Genomic DNA, 21907 nt, shown 5'->3' with positions numbered 1-21907 from the left:
TGTCATTTTTTTTAGTCTAGCAATTTCGTTCGCTCTATTTATTTATTTATTTACCAGAGAATTCCAAATACAGCGTTGGGCATTTTACATTGGAATGTAAAGACAATGGAAATACGTAAATAGCTTTACCAGCGTATAGACCAAATTTTTCAATTTACGACGCCTTCGAACTTAAAATTATGCCAAGATCCTATTCCTGCTTCACTAACCGACATGTTTCAAACAGAAGGGACAGTATTAGTGGCGCAACCACAGTGGGGAGCGGCAGAGAGGGCATTGCCCCTCTGATCTTGGACGGAAATCAATTCTATGGAGGGCAAACATTGACAGCCATGGGCACTTGCAGGAGGCACAGAGAGACAATTGCCTCCCCACCCCTCGATTTCAAACTTGATGCAAATAAAAATACGTTTCGTAAAATATTCTTGCTCGCTTCGCTCGCATTGTCTGCTTTTCTTACAGTCTCATCAAGTTTGCAAAAATTGGATCAAAAAATTTTCTTCCTCGCTTCGCTCCCAATTTGATTCTTTTCTCTAATACATTGCGAATTACTAGAGAGAGAAGCATGACCAAATATGTGCTTCAGACTGCTGCTGCTAAAGAGTTTTGTTTTAAATGTATGTACAATTATTTTGAGGAAAAGCAGCACACATGTGAGATACAGTTTATATCATTTTTGCTGTTGGTGTGTTATGAGGTGGATGAATTGATTATGTAATGTATAAAGAAACATTGAATACGTGCACAATTTAGTGTTAGCATGTTGCATATGTATTTTCTTATTTTACGTTGCTCCATGTTGCATATGTGAAAAACATATGTTCTACCGAAAATTACACGTTACATGTATACTAATACAATTATATTAATCATTTATTAATCATTCTTGTGTTTCAAAAATACAGTTTGTGTGCTTGTTTTCCATTACTAGCTAATGTGAAATTGAACGTGTTGAAGAAATTCCAGGAAGAATGCCAATAATAATAATATTCCTATTATTATTATTGTTGGCATTATTATTATTATTATTGGCATGTTTATTTTCCTGGTACTTGCCCCCCCAGACAAAAATTCGTGGTTGAGCCTCTGGACAGTATACGTGTGTGTGTATTCCACGTTCCGGTTCTCTTCTCTAAATATTTATTTTTAGTTTCCCCAATTTAGCGCGAGGAAATTTTATGGCAAGAAATAGGTAGAAATTTGGGATCACAAATAAAACGAACGCAATATGTTCGTAGTCGTTGAATTTTCTCAAACTTTTACAAGTCCAATATTCAGTCTTTTTTATTGGTTGAAGCGTACGTAATTAATTTTATGGAATAAACTACCAACATCATATAAGTATAGTACATACCGTAATCAACAATGAAAGTTCAAAACTCCAAAATTAGAAGCATAAATTGAGCATAAAACTACAGTCATAAGAAAATACAAATTATTATTAATATTACAAAATATTAACAACAATAACAGATCCTAGGACAATTTAGCGGCATTGAGCATAATTTCATAGTTTAAATAGCACTTCTTCTTATTGGGAGGTTGGCAATACTGCTTCCGTGCAGGTTTTCGGTTCGCCATAGTGGGCGATGTACTTTAAAACATTCAGAAGATAGGCTGTAGATGTCAGACGATTTTACAAGAATCTCTGGCAGGAATCTCTTCGCTCATATTTGTACATCCAGAGTCAAATTATAGTTTAGTTTTAGCGAATACTTCCTTCTGTAATTAACTACACTTACCTACTAAAATCAGCAACGACAAGCGAAGCAAAATACACACACTTTCTCTCACCGCACCGAGCGTCACTGATGAATAAGCTTTTCAAGTTTGAATACTTAACTACAGGTGGCAGCACCGACAACAATATTTTGCTTTTCGTTTCCAGATTCCACCAGTGCACCGCACCGCTGACGCACGCTTCGGCGTTCCGTATTTCACCGAATGCGCACCAAAGCTTTCACCAGGTTAAACCATGACGTCATCAATCTACACCGGCCTCCAGGGCTGGTGAATCAAAATGGCGTCGTCTGCACTGAAACTTGTTCTGATTCAAGGTAGATGTTCTGTAGGCAATACCCCGCAATAGTAAGGAATGTTACGCCGATTTTGTTGCACGGAGGGAGAATAAATTGCTTGCAGGCATAAACTGTCGGCATTTTTAATACTACTGCTCCTTCACTTGCACGCAAAGTAAAATAAAGTATGCCGATGCATCAAAACATGCGTCCGTCTTCTGCTGCAACATTCAGCAAAGCATCCATTCGCAATATTCGATACTTTTACAAAATAATACCACCTCTGCACATGCAAAATAAGATGTTAAGTGAAAATATATAATAGGTCATGAAATATCTTCTTTGATTTAGTCACCATCAGTGACTTTTTCCTAATAAACACGAATATGCACGCGCATTCTGAATCTAGCCTTCATTTGTTTCAGTATGAAGCTTTCCGGATTTTACCGAATTTGACGTCATTTTTGGTACACCAGTCTGATGCACGCTGGTGAATTCTGGAAAGCGCGGTTTATCTTCTTGTCGATCAATACCCTCCTGCAGAACAAAGCTTTTCTTCCTGAGATATCATTGCATTATGCAACTTTGCTGTGGAAAGTACTGCGTGTCATGTCACGATACCACAAATTCACTCTCACTAAAAAGGAAGAAAGCAATGGTCTAGTTTAATGCACAAATTTAATGTGTTATCGTATTTATTCGTTATTCGTATTATTTGTGTTGGTTATTTACAGGGCTCGAAAAATCTCGGTCGCCAGGTCGCTATGGCGACTAAAAATTTCAGCCTGGCGGCTGTGATCTTTTGCTGCAATATGTACGAAATTTTGAAGATTCTAAGTTCAAATTGCAGTACAGCGTACGTTAGCAATGTTTTTTATATATCAACGTTGTGAACATTCCACAGAATCAGTAACAATTTCTTACACTTTGTCCCCAATTTCCTGCTTTCTCAAATGATTTAGCGATGTTTTGAATACCGTGATGCTCAGCTTCTTATACAGAATGTTTCAAAAATCGCACAACCCAAACTTTGAAAATGTAGCCTATATCATGAAAACAGTAAGAGATATTTACACCGGGTTTTCTGCATTATAAAGCAGAATATCCATTGAGATATTTTTCAATGCATAAAACTATCAGTTTACACTATACAGAAAATTAGATAAATTAATAACTGACGGAAGGCAGCGTTAAAATTTTTGCAGAAATGCACTTTTGAGTGAGAGAAATATGTAAGAAATTACCGAAGGATCATAATTAGATGTCTGATGCCATGCCAATCTGTCACTTACGACCAATATTGGTCATGTGCAACATTTGATGGATTTTTGACGATTTTATGGTTTGAGTGAAAAAGTAACATTTTTGGGACATATCTCCGTAGATGGCAACACTAGCAGGTTGAAATATTGTCAAAATACGCACGCAACATGTGCATAAGTATTGGCCATACATTTACATGAAAAATCATAAATCAAGATTTTGTGCCGAAATTTAACTCTTGAGAGAATCCTAGACTACCCCTGGTTATCCTGAATTCTCTTCACTCACTTTCGCCGCTACTGTGCCTGTTTTTTTTTTGTTTTTTTTTTATTGATTCACCATGGCGTATTTATTGGAGCAGTGCGTGTGCATTGCTAAAGAGTATTTATTTTACTACTCATGTGCAAGAAGTTTTCCAATACAAATGCCCTCCTCCTGCTGTACCGCACAAAGCAACTGTTTTATAACCAGTCAAACACCATCAAAAGATCCCTAAAAAATGTTTGAGAGTTGGTATTTATTGTTGAAAATCAGTTCTCAGATGTTTTCAGCAAATTTACAATGTTTTTTTAAATAATGTAATTGTTTTATTTGGATAAAAGCTAACATAAATTTATTAACCCAGTGATAGCCTACATGATCAGTTCAGTGCAGAAAACCCGGTGTAAATATCTATTACGGTTTTCATGATATACATTTTCAAAGTTTGTGTTGCGCGACTTTTGAACCACTCTGTAGTATGCACAATTGCTAGTTGGTGGTTTCCTGCCGCCTGATTTTCAGAGCTGGCGCCTAGCTTTGAAGAAAATTTTTCGAGCACTGGTTATTTATAACCCTCAACGTTGACAGGCGGGACCAAGGGCGGGTTTTAGTGGGTCATGACCCAGCCTTTGTTTATCTATTTCACAGATTTATTGAAATATTTGAAAAAAGTTTTACCTTTGAAATACAGTTGGACCAAGATTATTAGAACAATAGTGCTCTTTCCAATTGATATTTCTTGGGGGATGTGCTGTGTGTAATTTTGCAAAGCAGTATAGCATTTGGTGTCATTTTATTTGCTGGAAAGAGAAAAGAAACAGTATATGCTCCGAACCTGCGATGGAGAGAGAAGCTAAATCCCTACTGGACTGGACCTACAGTTTTAAACGTGAGACTTTGTGCCTCCACCGGGAATCGAACCCTAAAATTTGGAGAAAAAATATGAATTGAAAAGGCGCCTAAATGGCGGCCATATTTGTTGCAAGATGGTCGAAAAATAGGAAATAAATTTCTAGTTTATAATTATAGAAACAAAGAATGGCAAAACACCAGCCAAAATTGTCTGCTTGTTCACTGCAGTTGTTTTTAACTTACATATACATTTTGGAGAAGCTATTTAATTTTTTCACGTTCTATCTTATTCTTTATCACTAATACTCGTAACATCTTCCATTGTCCCATATTACAAGCATAATTTGGAAAAGTATTGATCATTCTGAAAGAAACAGGTTTATGGAACGTACCAGTCTAGCATGGAATATCAATCGACGTTAGCATCTTCCATTGTCCCATATTACAAGCATAATTTGGAAAAGTATTGATCATTCTGAAAGAAACAGGTTTATGGAACGTACCAGTCTAGCATGGAATATCAATCGACGTTAGCATTAACAGTCGAAAGCTCTTTTGAGATCCAATTCACATATGATATCCTTCAGTCTCGTTTTTAACTCGTCGTTTTTGTACATGGAACTAAATTTTTCTGGGTCTGGATTTTGCACATCCTCTTCAGTCAAGGAATCCATGTCTGGGGCATTTTCTGGATTTGTTATCACAGCGGGAAGAATGGTACAGGATGTTACAAAACCAAACAAAAGCTTCTTCTCGATTTCCTGTTTCAAAGCATCAAAAGAGAATTTCACAACGAAGCCAAGTTCTTCCACAGTGTGGACAAAGGTGTTGTAGTACATTCTGAGCAGTTCTTCCAAATGATTATCTCTCAACTCCTTCGTAGTGCTTGTGTAGATGAAGTACAGAAGATCCAACGCTGGCGACGCGTAGCGGGCGATTTGAAAATCTAGTAGCTTGATTTTCGTGGGGATAGCACCATCCTCTTTATTCTCATATGAGAATAGCATGTTGTTCACCCAGAAATCACCGTGACACAAGACAGACACTGGTTCTTCAGGCACACATAACACAAAAATATTTTCAAACATGTTTTCGTTCAATCGATCAATCTTTTGAAGAATCTTCTCACATTCGGGCATTGATCTCAATGGGTTCATTGCCATGTTAATTTGTTCCTTCAAGAAACGTGGGTACATCTCCCTGTTCTTATCACAAAACACAGATTCCTTAAAGCATTCCATCTTCTCTTTGAAAGACTCAAAATCATCGCATTTCATTGCATAAGAGAAGGCGTGGAACTTGGCTAATTCACTGAGCACCAGGCGGCAGTGTGGATAATCCAATCCTTTCTTCCTGTCGGCCATTTTGTATCCATAAACAGCCAAGTCGTCCAGAACCAGACAGTCCCTCTCCTTGTCTAGGACAGTGTAGTAACAGTGAGGAGCGGATGTCAGAAGTTCTTTTCCACATTTCTTCTCTTGAAGTTTAAGGAAGTCTGGAAATATTACATTGTACATTTCAATTTCCTTCATGAACAAACCTAGTTCATCAACAAACTTCTTTCGCACTTCGTTCTTTGGAACGCACTTGATCACCAACTTGTACTTCTTCTTTCCATTGGTCGTCTCGACCTCAACAGTTGCCCTGTACACAACACTCATGTAATTGTCCCCTACATTTGTCCCTAGATACACGTCGCAGTCCACAACTTCCAAGTCGATGTCCCCTTCTCCACGTCGCAGAGCATTTGTGAAGAATTTAATGTTCAACCACGAATGGTCAATTGATGGATCTTCCGTCATTGTAGCGACGTGGCTTTGCAGGTTCCTGAAACGATAGGAAGAGGTATTTTCCTATGAACGTTTTCATTTACTTGGACATTACTACATATAAATCATATCTGAGACTTGGTTCTGGAATTTATGGTTTGAATTCAGTTAGAGAAATATATTATGAGCTTTTTTACCTTTGGAAGTGGAACATAGGGTGAGTGTAACGTAAATCTTAAAGGAGAGTCTAAACCTTAGTCTTTGAAAGTCATATTTTTTTTCCTTCGTAGTATAGGAATGACTGTTCCTAGGGGCAATAGTATCAACTTCGGGTGGGCTGAACCATGTTTTATAATTTTCTGCAATTAGGTATATCACATGTAGGCTTTTCCCCCCTACTTATTTTGAGAGATTTTAGTGCCTATCTTCATCCTGAAAAGTATCAAATTATTATGAAATATTTAGATACGTCAGTAATGAAGTTGTGAGAATTTTTTACATGTATAATGATCAAACATTGCTTTCTAGAAACTGCGAGAACATTATTTACACAATAAAACCTAAAAACAGCAAAATTATTGGGTGGGCTCGAGCCCCACAGGGATATAAGTTGGCGCCAATCCCTAGAGCACAATATTTCTACCATGGTCATAGTGCTATGGACACAGACTTAGTGTGAATGCCTTAATTGTATCTTTTTTACTGTAATGAACACTGTGTAACTATGAAAGATGACCTTATAGCGTTGTACAACTAAACATTCACATTTTACACATCTTTAAAGCGGAACCAAGCAATAGACTTATATTCTCGTTTATATTTATAAAGCATTACAAGTATGTATTTATTTCTCATTCTCGTCATTAACACAGGATTTCTCTACTCTTCCGGTATTATAATTTCTGTATGGATTTCAGAGCACGTTTTCTTCGACACATATATTTTTCTGTACAAGTGATCTTTGGTGGTTGATTCTTGATGGACGCTTTGGACTTTTAACCTCTGTACGTGGTGTTTTATATTCCTTAAGGAGACTCTCCAACTGTGCTTTAACTAGCTAACGTACACTCGAGGAACAGTGCACCGTGCGGTGACAACCATTCAAAACCCGATAATTGCATGTAACAGAAAATGGAAGAGATTACACGCATATTTGAAGTTGATTACTCTAACCCTGACACGGCGAAGCATTGGCCATCCCAAAAAAATAATCCGTTTTTCTTTCTGTTTTCACCAATAACTTAATTTTAATTTGCCTTCAAGACACTAAAGCAAGTTATCTTGCTCAGACTAATAGGCAAGGTTAGAACGTAGACCACCGCTACATAATACTTCCAGGCATTCCGCTTTGCACTTCTCATATTGACAATTTTCCCAAACATGTCCTGTGTTCGGGAACTATAGCGACAAATGACCACATGTGTGAGTGTGTATGTGATAAACCAAGTGCAGTGGTTTAAAGTTCAAACAATTCATCATGGATCGCTCTAGTTTGATAAGTTTACAATGTTTAAAATTAAGTTTCACTTTATGGTCACGCCGATCCATGAAGCTTCCAATGTCATATTGTAGTTCTACAGCATCGATATTATTTGTTACACTCCTATAAACTTTTAAACCATCTGCAAATAAAATTTGTATCAGAATGTCAGAAACTTTCTGAACAACAATCAGTGCAACAATTGCAATATTATCACAAAAACCAACAGTGGGGCCAGGTTTGAAACAGTTCTGGAATTCAACTGCCGTACTTAACATATTGTTTGTGGTCTGTATGGTACGGGAACTTAAGTTATAAAAGCAAGTAAGAAAGGTCAGATTAATATTTTGTCACCGGTGTAGCATGATCACACGCTTTTGAAACCTCTGCTTAGATTACGTCCACCTGGCATTTCTTGCCTAATATTGAACAAATAAAATAAGAAATTTCTACTAGGTTCGTTACAATCAACAAGCTAGAAATAAATCCATGCTGATAAGAGATAACTGAATAAATAAATCTGGAAATAATATATTGACACGGAATTTTTTTCGAAGAGTTTACGAGAGCCCGAGATAAGAGGTGGCAATCTGCCGTTGTTGTATTTTAAGAAGTCTTACGGATGCAGCGTCGGACAGGAGCAATATTTAGTTTGTGCACTTTTGTTAAACCAACTATGATCAGGAGCGAACAAAGATAATATTTTTATTTTCACTCTAAATTGTTTATTTTTTGTTGAAAAGAGGTTTTCAAGTGTAATGAAAATTTGTTATGAATCCATTTCTGTCATAGCCTTTGTGATATTAAATAAGCTTTCTTAAATAAGTCTTCTCTTTGCAAATTTAGTACCGGTTCTGAGCAAAGTATTTTTTATCTGTCTCCCGTCCAGCTTGTAGTCTTATTAGACTTCAATGTAAATGTAATATCCACAGTCTTGAACAACAAGTCGCTAATCACCCTACCCACTACCGCGTATAAATTAGCTTCTATAATTCCAGGAATTCTAAGAACTTAACTTTTTCTTAAGGAAGAATAATAAAGCCGAAATCTCTACCAATGTTCTATCTAATTCCCCGTGTTTGTTGACGCACAGTGCCAGAATGTAATATCGTTTAGTAGAATAAAGACGTAAGGAACCCCTTTGTAATGCTTGAGGTACTGATAGACCTGCAGTTGTAAATATTTATGAAGACATCTGTTCACTATACCTACTGCTCACTTGTTATGCAAAATCTGCTACTATACATCTGTTTGACTTGGATGCTTTTTATTGAGCCCAGAAACCGCGTGGAGAATTATGAATTACCCTGTATAACAATTTCAGTAACATTTTCTAGTTCGAATCGTGGGCATATCATGGATGTGCTGCAAAGTTTCTTAGGGGTTTTCATTTGATGTGATACGCGACGGAGGTTATGCATAGGAACCAGCAGTGGCATGCACAGAATTTTCGAAAGGGTGTTACTTATACGTTTTTAGTAGTCAACCCTCATTTTGTCATCTTTTCCCAAAGGGGGGAGGTTATGTACACACCAACCCCCTCTTGGACACGCCACTGTGAACCAGTCCTATATCTTACATTATTCGACTTTATTAACTTTATTAACCTTTTGATAAGTATTCTAAAAGCATTCGCCTACGTTCCTAAACTGGAGATAGGCTTGAAAGTAATGTCGGATAACATTAAGTCATTAACTGAATGACTTTTCGATCCCTCTTCACAAAATTCGAAAGAACTGTTTTCCAACGAATGCTTTGACACCAAAAGTAAAATTTAGATTTGCTAACTAGTGTAATGAGGTAAAAACTCGCGTATTAAAATCCGCAACTCCAATTGGAGATGCGAAGCAAGCAAAATGTTTTCTCTCTCTCTCGGCGAACTTGGCACCAACTAACTAACTCATCGTGATAAAAAAGGTAATCGTTCTGGTCTGAATGGCTTGATTACTCGCCAGCAGATGGCAGCAGCGAGAATGTTTTATTCTTTCTTCTTCTTGTCAGTCGTCATTGCTTCAACTGGAACTTCTGTTCGCACTAATTCATCATTGCATTACGTAATTCACGCAGAAATGGATACAGAATTTGCAGAGAAAATGATAAGGATACATACAGGGTGCGGCAACGTAACTTCCTTTTTTGAAATGCACGCCATGCAGCCTGTACAGGTCGTAGCGGGGCGGGAGTGGTCTCATTCGACAGGCGCGAGTCTAAAGTTTCGTTTGCGTCCCGGCCAGTCGCCATCATGCGTTGGAACAGTGAGGGGCGTGAGTTTGCCGTCGAGGCCTACTTTACGAACGGATGTTCTGTTATTGAAGTCGCCAGCCTGCTCTCCCGATATGGCCCCTTGCGATTTTTTTTGTGTTTTTTTTTTTAAATCCCGTGTTTATGTTACCCGTCCAAGGACCCTCCAAGACCTGAAGGCCAACATCCGTCAAGAAATTGCCAACATTCCCGCTGATATGCTGGTTCGGCATAAAGCCAGAAATCGGCTTCTTCAGTGTATGGAAAATGGGGGGCGTCAACTCCCTGATATGATTTTCAAAACTGTGTGAAACATAACTTTGGATATGTACCTACAGTGTAAGGAAAATGGGGGGCGTCAACTCCCTGATATGATTTTCAAAACTGTGTGAAACATAACTTTGGATATGTACCTACAGTGTAAAAAAAAACATTAAACAATTCTAATTCATCAGATGGGTTTTATTGCGTTCTGAAATAAGGAAGTCATGTTGCCGCACCCCGTACAAAGGCGCCCTCAGAATTTTTCCTCAGAGGGGGCATTTATAGAAACTTTTATTATTATTATTGCTATTATTTTTGTAGTTATTATTATTATTACTACTAGTATTGTTATTATTACCACTACTACTACTACTACTTATGTATACAAATGTATACATTTATAATTTCCACATTCTGTGTATTTATATAGAATTTGCATAACTGGATATTTAACATATTAATTCATGTAGGGCAAAAAGCTGTTTTTATAGATAAGTGTAAAATACACTGTAAACTTAAATGTAACCCTACTTAATAATAATAATAATAGTTGCTGTAACTTATTTCCTCTAAGTCACAGAAAACAATATTTTTTGTTACAACTTTTTTTGTTTCTGGTCCTACCTAATCACACATGCATTATTAGAACTAAGCGGAATTGTAGGTTAGGAATTGGGAGGCCAGGAGAACAAGCCATTGACATTTATGCATTTATGTATACATTTTTAAAATATATGACATTTTAACAGTTTTCACATAATTCAACGTCCACGAAAATGTAACACCACCTTCCATGTTTATCACGGCCGAAAGAATAAACACATGTTCTACTTCGACAGAAGGTCAACATATTGAATCCTAAGTAATATTTTTTGTAAGTTACGATCTTAAGTGTTTCTATGGGTATGGCCAGTGGCCGAATTGGAAATAAGTTACTGCCGGTATGCTCAGACATGTCTTTTGATACAATCTTTTATTTATTTGTGATTTCTTATATATATATATATATATATATATATATATATATATATATATATATATATATATATATATATATACTATATAAATTCTCATTGTCAGAATTTTTTCAGTATTTGCTTTTTTTATCACTTTGAAGTTCAACTTCAGTTGTATCGCGTTTCTTGGAAGGTGTACGTTTCAGCCACAAATCTAAACTCATTTTTCACTTGTGACACTCGCCCGCAAAATGAATATGTCGCACAAATCAGCCCTTTACACCAAATGGACGAAAAACACACACTTTGTACAGTACATACAATAAGAACTTAAGCTTTTGTTTTAACATTTCAATCCACGACCAAAAGAATCGATATCAGGAACTGAAAATGCGCGTGGGTAGTTATGATAAGTAAACGGATATTCCACATAATTGTACATTTTTTCGTGCAACATTTTAAATATTTGGATCAATGAAATAAAGAGACAAATAGTTAATGCTATAATTTTAATTCTCCTGTGCAAAATTCGACGTTTACATCATCAGCCCTTGTTTAAATTACTATTTTATTGCAGACGTTATTGTTGCGTTTCTCAGTCATGACTAGACTTCGGATTTTTGGTTTATAACCCATTTTTTTCCTTTACAGAGTATGTAAGAAATAACACAGAGGTATTTGCTTTGTTTAGTCACGAAAAAATTCAATAACGAACGTGTTTGAAACGTACTCTCTGCCGATTTCCTTTCCTCCAAGTCCATGCTGATTTCTCAAAGCTCTAAACAAAGCAAAATGTCTTATATCACCAGTGGCGAAGCGTGACATATTCACGTAGTCATCGCAAGATTTACTAAACGTCAGGGTCGATCTTTCAAAGGGGGGTACAATATTTCTCTGCGATAAACTCCAAGGTCATTCTCCATTCAACGTAAAAGCTCATACCACAGATCTTAGTCTACAAAATACACATTTCTATCCCATATATTGTGTTGTCGTCTTGTAATCCAGGGGTCCCAGGTTCAATTCCCGGTGGAGGCACATAGTAGTTCCGATCCCACTTTAAACGGTAGGTCCAGTCCCGATTAGCCATGCTGTGCATAAAGTGGACTTAAAACACTAAATCAACATCAACAACAACAAACCTACAATCGCATGAAAAATCAATGCAGAGTTACATAAACTCGCCCACTTCTTAGTTAATTCGGATCGACCTGAAGATGTTTCTAGCTTGACATACCATTATTATTTACAACAAATTGTTTTCATTCGAATGTTTCTTGCTTAAAAGAGCGTGATAAATTGGAATAAGAACGACAAAATAGTTACGAATAGAGGGAACGGCACATATTGTGTTCAACCCTTTTGTCCTCGTGATTACCTCGAAACAAAGGAATACAGACCACAGTGGTTAAATAATAATTAATCTGGCTCCCGTAAACATATCTTCGCTCACACACAAAGTCATTATTAAGAAAACTGCTGTAGACATTTCGAATAAGTGCTAGTCGCAATATGTGCAACATCATCTGAGTAGCACTTTGCTTAATATCATATTATTTTTCTTTCATGCTACTTTGCACCTTCCTTCGAAGACACCTTCTCATCTTACGTGCTAACTCCCCCTTCTTCATTGTTTTCGGCTCATCTTTCCAAGCTGCACCAATAGCGTTTCCCTTTGTTGGCGGCTTAGCAACCACCATAGAAATCGGTTGTATACAGTTAACATGTCTGCACCCATGAGCGAGACTAGCAGACGACTTTATCAACGAATTTCTTGCGTATTTCAAGCTGTTTCATGCTGTTGCTAAGCTTATTTCGCACAAATATGCGAATATCCTCACTTATTATTATTTTTAGTTCTTCTCTAAAATATTTAAAATGCAATATTTTTAGTATTTTGCTTGGTCAACACCACATCTCCCGATGACCGGACGCCTCGCCTCTGGATACCACTGATACTTTTACAATCGAAAGTGCAAACTTCTGATAGTGGTCTTGCTCACTTTCACGTTACTTCGGTGGTTTGTAGCATTCACGCCTTGCAAACTAACATTTCAACATTGAAGTTTGCACCACTGACTATGTTTTTGTTGAAAGATTATTTTCAGCATATACGATGATCCTAACAGATAAAATTGTGGAGTTTGACTGTGGATAACATGAAAAAGGATTGTTGCCTAACTATACGTCGAGGAGTGGATTTTAATAGCAAATTATCAATGGTAAGTTCTGCCATCACCGTAGGGTTAGGCAACACACATAACGTTATGCAAGATACTGCGTATTTCAGGATATAGGTGTCCCATTTTCATTACCGGTGACTACACCTAATCAGTATTTTTCAGGAATTTTGAACTATTTTAAGCTTTTTTGAACCTACTTCAGGATTTTTCGAGCCTAACAAGATTTTTAGGACCTAGTTTAGGGTTTTTGGAACCTATTTTAGGATTTTTAGGACCTATTTTAGGATTTTTAGAACCTAGTTTAGGGTTTTTCGGACCTATTTTAGTATTTTTAGAACCTATTTTAGGATTTTTAGGACCTATTTTAGGATTTTTAGAACCTAGTTTAGGGTTTTTCGAACCTATTTTAGGATTTTTAGAGCCTATTTTAGGAACCTAAAAGCACACTTTTTAGAACCTAAAAATCCGAGGTATAGTCATGACATATGGTCGACAAGGAGCGCTCGGCCATGGGGAAGAGTGCAGAGTGCTGTACGATAGAACTCAAACGAGAAAGAGAGAGAAATGAGCGAGTACAATGTTGGTCATTGCGTAGCTACTTGTGTGTTCAGCTCCAATAAATAAGTGCCAATTTTAAGAATTTACTGCTGTTATGTTTTTGGCATTTTAATTTACTACCCGTATGCCATACCGGCCCAATTCGACCACTGGGTATGGCACATACCTGTGCCAAACAGCATGCTTCTAATGTCAAATGCAGTAATTACAGCAAAATTCTTCTGTAAAGTAGTATATCATTGGTTTGATTTGATATAAATACGGCAAACAGTCAGCAGGTATGTGTAATTCATGTACTTTTATTTGTTAGATATTAGTCATGACACATATAAATCAGATTTGATTTACTCAAGATATCGACCATTATAGAGGCTATTTAAATTGTTTTAGAGAATTTTGTTAAAGTTCATATCTTGTCATTAATGTCTATTTTGTGTGATATTAGCCCAAAGCATAATTAAAAAAATAAAACATGAATTTTCAATGAAATTTGGATCATGTAAATCTCAATCAAAAACGATTTCCCAAATACATTCAAATTGTGCACTAACAGTCAAAAGTTCCTTTGGCATCCATGTCACATATAATATCTCTAAGCCTTATTTTCAATTCGTCGCTATTGTAAAAAGAACTAAATTTTTCTGGGTCTGGAGTTTTAATATCCTCTTCAGTCAAGGAATCCATGTCTGGGATATTTTCTGGATTTGCTAGCACAACGGGAAGAATGGTACAAGATGTTACAAAACCAAACAAAAGCTTCTTTTCGATCTCTTGCTTCAAATCTTCAAGGGAGAATTTCACATCGAAGCCAAGTTCTTCCACAGTGTGGACAAAAGTGTTGTAGTACATTCTGAGCAGTTCTTCCAAATGATTATCTCTCAACTCCTTCGTAGTGCTTGTGTAGATGAAGTACAGAAGATCCAACGCAGGCGACGCGTAGCGGGCGATTTGAAAATCTAGTAGCTTGATTTTCGTGGGGATAGCACCATGCTCTTTGTTCTCATATGAGAATAGCATGTTGTTCACCCAGAAATCACCGTGACACAGGACAGAGACGGGTTCTTCAGGCACACACAAAGCAAGAATCTTGTCAAATATCTGTGTGTTTTCGTTCAAAACTTCAATTTTCTTAAGAATTTTCTCGCATTCAGGTAAAGATCTTACTGAATTCATTGCCATGTTAACTTGTTCCTTCAAGAAACATGAGTACATCTCCCTATTATTATCAGAAAATAGTGATTCCTTAAAGCATTCTATCTTCTCTTTGAAAGACTCAAAATCATCGCATTTCATTGCATAAGAGAAGGCGTGGAACTTAGCTAATTCACTGAGAACCAGGCGGCAGTGTGGGTAATCCAATCCTTTCTTCCTGTCGGCCATTTTGTATCCATAAACAGCCAAGTCGTCCAGAACCAGACAGTCCCTTTCCTTGTCTAGGACAGTGTAGTAACAGTGAGGAGCGGAAGTCAGAATTCCCTTGCCACATTTCCTTTCTTGGAATTTAAGGAACTCTGGAAAAATTACATTGTACATTTCAATTTCCTTCAGGAACAAATCTAGTTCATCAACGAAGTTCTTTCGCGCTTCGTTCTTTGGAACGCACTTGATCACCAACTTGTACTTCTTCTTTCCATTGGTCGTCTCGACCTCGACAGTTGCCCTGTACACAACACTAACGTAATTGTCCCCAACGCTTGTCCCTAGATACACGTCGCAGTCCACAATTTCCAAGTTAGGGTCCCCTTCTCCATGTCGCAGAGCAGTTGTGAAGAATTCTTTGTTCAACCACGAATGGTCAATTGATGGATGTTCCGTCATTTTAGATCTAGCTTGATACAATGGCTCTTCAGGTTCCTGAAACGATAGGAACAGATATTTTCCGTTAACACTTTCATTTTCTTAGACATTACTACTAGCATGTCATATCAAACGACGAATTGAGGCTGAAGTACCGTAATAAACAATCTGTCTCTGTTCCCAGCACTTTTAATAATCTGTGATTTAACTTGGAAGTGAATTCTGGTCTCCGATCTGGCATGTCCTTGAAATACAGATAGACTTTGCTGGATTTTTAAAATTTTCCGTAACCACTGTTCGCCATCCAGTTCCATCTACAAAGTATCCCCAAAACTTCCATCCATCTGAATATGCTGAATACCCACTCTCTCCACGAAATACAAACTGGCAGATCACATATTCGTACATAAAATAGCCAATGGCAACATCAGAAGCAAGTGACAGCTCCAGGAAATTTCCTTTCGAGTGCCAGCTCGCAATACATGAAGCTCTCTACTTTTGACAGAAACCTATATTATGCATCATCCAGTGTTCCCTGATCCACAGAGTACCCACCTAATTACCAAACCAAAAGGACATATTAAAAAATTAGGCACGTTTTAGATGAATCTTGTGCAAAAACTTCTCATTTTACAGCATGTAATTTTAGCTTATATTGTTATTTTCCTCTTGGTAGTATACATTCCAATATGAAACAACTAATGCTGTATTTGGAATCCTCTGTTAAATAAACACTTGGTTCTGGAATTTCTGCTAATCAGGACCATATTCAGAACATTTTATGGAGAAATATATCATGGTTTTATTAAATGTACATTAATTATTGGGGAAGCAGCCACAGAAAAATCAAGAAACTCAAGAATATTTACGGTCTTTCTACCTTCAAAACAAATATCTTTAATAAGTAGCTATTTGAAGGTGGAAGGTGGAAGGTGGAAGGTGTCCTTGCAAACTCTTTATAAAAATGTCCTTTGCTTTCAATGTTTGCAAAAGATTTTTCAAACGATCACGCTCCTGCATTGTTATTCTTCTTTAAAAAAAATCATAGTTTTTGCATCTCCACTGTGCTCTAAAGCTTTTAATTGTAATTTAAAAAAATGCTTCGATGATCTGTCTCAACGCTGGCAATGACATTGACATTGCTACAAAAAAAATCCCTGTACGTAGATGTTGAACCGTACAGTTTGAAACACTACGGTAGCTACATCAGCAGACCTATGCATTTCATTTCCATTTTCATTTCTTTCTTCCCCTGGGTCTGGAGTGTTAGGCGAAATACACAGATGTTATGTTAAATCGACACGAGATTTTGCCAAGAGTTTTCATCTCAAAAATGAACCTACTGGGTGGACTACAAGGTCATTCCTTTCAGATGGTAGAAAATAATTATAGGGGAAAAAATTTAGTAAAAATAAAGTATTTTGGAACTGAAATAATGTGGGCCAGCACTGCTGGCCTTGTTGTACTGAAATGCACGTGCACGATATACGGTATATGTGCTATTTTACCATATAAAACGGAACTTCTGCTAAATCCATGGATTCTGTAGCTTCTTGCTAAGATCACATCATTTCAACTACGGCCGAGATCAAGAATATGTGGAGCTCTCTACCTCCACATCACCTCGTATGCCTTCATGGCATGTGTGCACACGCACAGGGGTACCTTCACTTTACTTTTACTTGTTACTTTCATTCAGCATAATTACGACAATGACAATAACAACACCAGAAATAATTGTTCCTGATATTTCAAAGTAATATATTTTGCCCTTCTACTTCATATACATTCTTCTAGTGCAGAAAAGCAAAGTAAAATAAATGTCTTGTAGAAATGAATTCATAAATACTGGGAAGGTTAAAATTTATTCATAGACAACCAACCCGCTCTCAGCTATTTGACACTGATAGTACATATACACGCTTATTGCATGTAAATGATTGTACCTAGGAACATGAGACAACGTTTCTGCCGTGGATACGAACGGTGGCAGCTAACAGAATGTACTGTTATGACTTGTCTTGTAGGCCTCCATGGGGGAGTGGTTAGCACATGGTGCTACTATCCCATGGGGTCCCGAGTTCGAATCCCGGCCTGGACATGAGCGTTCCTTGTTAGTGTCCGTTCATCAATTTCATTATCATCACTACTTTCCATCTTCGCGATTAGTCAAAAGTGGCAGAAAAGCGAAGTAAAATAAACCAAATCATATTATGTCTTATCTTGTGCACCTGAAGTGCATTTTCCAAAGTTTTGATAAGGTTAGTTGTAATCGTCTTGACTGATTTTTAAAGTAGCAATTCAAAGTGTATGGCTCCTATGAATGTTTAAGATCAAAATATGATTTGACGCACCCCTTGTTTCCTACCCCCAACCACGAAATAAAATTGAAAATTTTGAAACTTAAGGTATTCCCTAAAATTGATACTAAGCGCATATCTTAATGTAGACCGGACAGAGATTCGAAAATATCAAGAAAATTTGGGCCTTTTTTATTCTTCCTTTTCTTAATTCTAAAATTAGGCTCTAATGACATTCGACACAAAATCTTGACGAGTATACCAAAGTTCACTTAGTATCACAAAGCGAACGACAGCGTGCTGCTATGAAACACGTGACGTCAGATGACTTATAACGTGAGGAAAATGTGGGGGAAACCTTTAATTCATCATAAGGATTTATTTTGTGCGAGCGCGCCACCATCCGTACAAACTCGTATGTCCAAGAGTTTTAATAGATAAGGTAGAACGTCATTTGCCTTGTTTCTTATGTTATTTCCTTGTTTTTTCACCCTTCACTACAAAGCGACAGCATTACCTCTACTCCAACGGGGTCATATATATATATATATATATATCATTTATCATCGTGATAGTTAAAAGCGGTAGAAGAGCGACGTACAGTTAACAATAAGAGCGATAATTTATTTAACCGTAAACATTTTAAGAAAGCATAAAATGACCGAAACCATAGGCGTAATTAGGCCCAAGTTTATCCCTGCCCCTCAAAATTAGGCCCAAGTTTAATTCTACCCAATCAAAATTAGGCCCTGTTTGATTTTACCCCTTCAAAATTAGGCCCAGTTTAATTCTGCCCCCAAGTTATGCCCATGACCGAAACCCCACACACACATGTACGCATACAAGATTAAGCTGAGGTAGAGAGTAAGGTCACTGGACGTTTTGCAATGTGATAACAACTGCTTTGAGAATGATAAAAGGATTTCAGAACGAACGATTCCAAACTTCCCCTCTTTCGTGAAGTATTCTGAACTTTGTCACTCCCATCTAAACAAAATGGCATTTAATAGATAAGTACTTCTTATCGTCCATATTTATTTACCCTGCTTATCAACATGTTTCCTTTAAACAAACTACTCTTCTAGGCCTATTGAATCAATCAGTTCGAATGAGTTTGGAATAACATATTAACTATCAAATTGCCATCATTGTCGGAAAGTACAAAATTGGAACAAACATATGCTCGAGAAATGTGTAGGGTAACTCTCTCAGGGCTTGCGCAGACATTAATTCATTATTCATTATGAAATTATGTCATTTTCAATTTATTATTTTGTTATTATTATTGTTATGAATGTTAACAATATGCATTTACCTCTCCCAAACAGAGAATGTGCAACGTGTTGTGTATACACAGCTGATTCCACCAGGCGATCGAATCCCCCACCACCCGAAAGCAAAAAAAACAACAAACAAACAAAAAAACAGCAATTTATTATCCGTTTAGAAACTATTAACTTGTTACAACGCACACATATATATATATAGCTATATACAGGGTGTCCGGCTTAGACCTTTAACATTAAAAATGAGCATAATTTTGCAGAGAAACCCAATTTTATTACCAAAATATTCATTTTGGTAGAAAAACTCATGCATTTTTTTGTCCCAGCACCAGCACTTCACACAACCTCGATATGAGCCCCCCCTGTGGCACGGCAGATGTCGAACCGATATTCCAATTCCTTCCAGGTATTCACTACCATTTGAGGGGTCACATCGTTAATCGCCTGACGAATTCTGATACGCGGATCTTCCAAGTTCTCGACGGGCATACTGCAGACTTGGTCCTTGATGAACCCCCAAATGAAAGAGTCTAGGGGGGGGGGGGAGATCTGGCGAGCGCGGAGGCCAAGTAAGTGGTTTAGAACATCTTCCTATCCATCTTCTTGGAAAATGCTCATTGAGAAATTCTCGTATAATGATAGCAAAATATGCCGGGGCTCCGTCTTGTTGGAAAATGGTTTCTGGAGGCATTTGAGGCACAGCGTAATGCTGAAGCATGTCTAAATAATTCGTTCCTCTCACTGTTTCTTCAGCAAAGAAGAACGGGCCTATTATCTTCTCTTTCATTAAACCACACATTAACTTTTGGCGATTCTCTCATAATTTCTCGAAACTCATGAGGAATGTCACTTCTCCAAATACGGCAATTTTGCTTGTTAACTTTGCCACACGTGTGGAATGCAGCTTCAGCAGAAAAGCACACCTTGTCCACAAAAGCATTGTTGTTGTCAATTTCGGTTAACATTTTGCCCGAAAACGTCTGTCTTTTAGGCTTATCATCAGGATTAATTCCTTGTTGTAACTGGATCTTGTACGCCCGTAGACGTAACCTTTTGTACAATTCGTCATGGATAGTAGACCGAGGAATGTTGAGCTCTTAACTTGTATGTTTTATTGATTTTCTTGGACTTCTTGTGCATGCAGTGCGAATCACTTCAATGTTTTCCTCTGATACCTTCCGCTTCGCGTACTTCACGCCCACTGACACAACACTTCCAGTTTCTCTTAGTTATTTATCCCACTTAGCAATACTCAAATAGGAAGGAACATTGTCGTGACGTTGAAGATTGAATTCACGCCGAAAAGCACGTTCAACAAGCTTCACAGATTTGTTTTCTGCCAGTGAAAGAACGCAGAACACTTTCTGCTGAACCGTCAACTCCGCCATCTTGGAATTTATGCGTTACACGCGCATGCGCTTCATGTCAACTCGAAGTACTGGTGATTCTCAAAAATGGCCACAGTTGCCAGTCCCATACAAACAATAAGTTTCATTTGAAATTGAATGTAACTAAAGTTATACTGTTTTGTAACGTTAAAGGTCAAAGCCGGACACCCTGTGTATATATATACACACACACACACACACCCACACACACACACACACACACACACACACACATATATATATATATATATATATATATATATATATATATATATATATATATATATATATATATATGGGGCCTCCCCGATGACGTACTCGTAACTTTAGTTAAGGTGTTCAGATTCGACACACGGTGGAACAATATACTGATTTGGATTCCACGTAGGTCTAATCGCAATTAGCCTATCTGTGAAAAAAGTCGACTTGAAACACAAACACTCATTCACAGACATCCTAGCCAAGAATCACTGGGATTTTCCGATCTTGTTCAGATCAAAAACCCTATTAAAACTGGAATTTCTGTAAAGTCCAGAGGGTTCAATTTAGTCAAATCCCCTCTCCTCACGCCCGTGTTGGTGTCATTTGTTTCATCCAAGATGCGACAGAGAGAGGTTTGCAGAAAGTAAGGGAAGCTACCACACTTTTCCTCCCTAGAAAAACTGCAACCGAAGTCATTATTTAATATTTCAAAGGTAAAAGATTCCAGACTGAAATTCTGGGATGGACACGCTATGACAGTGGTCAACATTAGCAAAGAGAGAACGTCGATGTCTGGAATGTGGAATGTCAAGACACTCTTGCCAGGTAGTTGGAAACTTAAGGCTGGAGGAGGTAAGAAATTGTCCCGGGTGGGAAGTTTTCTCACAATGTCCCTGCATAGAGCGAGTCTGGAGATCACCCAGCCTCTAATCAATGAAGAACTGTGGTCAACTCTGTAGGGTAAAGGCGACCTTGAACGTGGTGCTGATCACATCACCTTCTGTATGGCAGTGATGCAATACAAAAGAGAACAATACCGTCACAACAAAAAATGGTCGTTAACATTCAGCACATAAATCGAGTGGTGTTCCACGTAACTGTGTTTGTTACCAAACCCAGAAGTACTTTTGATAAAACTAATGTCTATGTATCCAGAGACAGAACTTTACTTTGAGGTTTATGTACTACTTCCATCTGCAATTAATTGACAACTTACCTTTTAAAATCAGCAACTGTAATACTAGAAGCGAAATAAAGTACAGCCTTTCTCTCCCCGAACTTCACACCAAGTCATTGCAATAAAAAGAAC

General features: G+C 37.5%; 3 protein-coding genes across 4 annotated transcripts in view; all 3 read right to left on the bottom strand.

The window, feature by feature from the left end:
- The window catches only part of LOC145983089 (uncharacterized), a 24412-nt gene extending 19503 nt beyond the window's left edge, over positions 1 to 4909 (bottom strand). Inside the window, exon 1 of the mRNA XM_083116361.1 lies at positions 4787 to 4909. The gene's annotated coding sequence lies outside the window, so the exon portion shown is untranslated. The remainder of the gene's footprint in view (positions 1 to 4786) is intronic.
- LOC145983090 (uncharacterized) overlaps positions 1 to 5026 on the bottom strand; it is an 11887-nt gene extending 6861 nt beyond the window's left edge. Inside the window, exon 1 of the mRNA XM_083116362.1 lies at positions 4898 to 5026. Within this exon, the coding sequence (XP_082972488.1) occupies positions 4898 to 4908 (11 nt within the window). The 5' untranslated portion in view covers positions 4909 to 5026. The remainder of the gene's footprint in view (positions 1 to 4897) is intronic.
- LOC145983091 (uncharacterized) lies at positions 1237 to 21907 on the bottom strand. 2 transcript variants are annotated; one of them, XM_083116364.1, is made up of 2 exons: positions 21815 to 21882; positions 1237 to 6221 (listed from the first exon to the last, which is right to left on the bottom strand). In XM_083116364.1, the coding sequence occupies exon 2, from the start codon at positions 6194 to 6196 to the stop codon at positions 4931 to 4933; it is 1266 nt and encodes a 421-aa protein (XP_082972490.1). In that variant the 5' UTR covers positions 6197 to 6221; positions 21815 to 21882; the 3' UTR covers positions 1237 to 4930. The 2 variants fall into 2 exon arrangements, with proteins under 2 accessions (XP_082972490.1, XP_082972489.1); XM_083116363.1 differs by lacking the exon at positions 1237 to 6221 and adding an exon at positions 13806 to 15699 and having other exon boundaries at positions 21815 to 21907.

Source organism: Lepisma saccharinum, unplaced genomic scaffold (assembly GCF_977018435.1).
Source record: "Lepisma saccharinum unplaced genomic scaffold, izLepSacc3.1 HAP1_SCAFFOLD_639, whole genome shotgun sequence".
Lineage (NCBI taxonomy): Eukaryota > Metazoa > Arthropoda > Insecta > Zygentoma > Lepismatidae > Lepisma > Lepisma saccharinum.
This window is presented reverse-complemented; position numbering and strand designations above follow the sequence as displayed.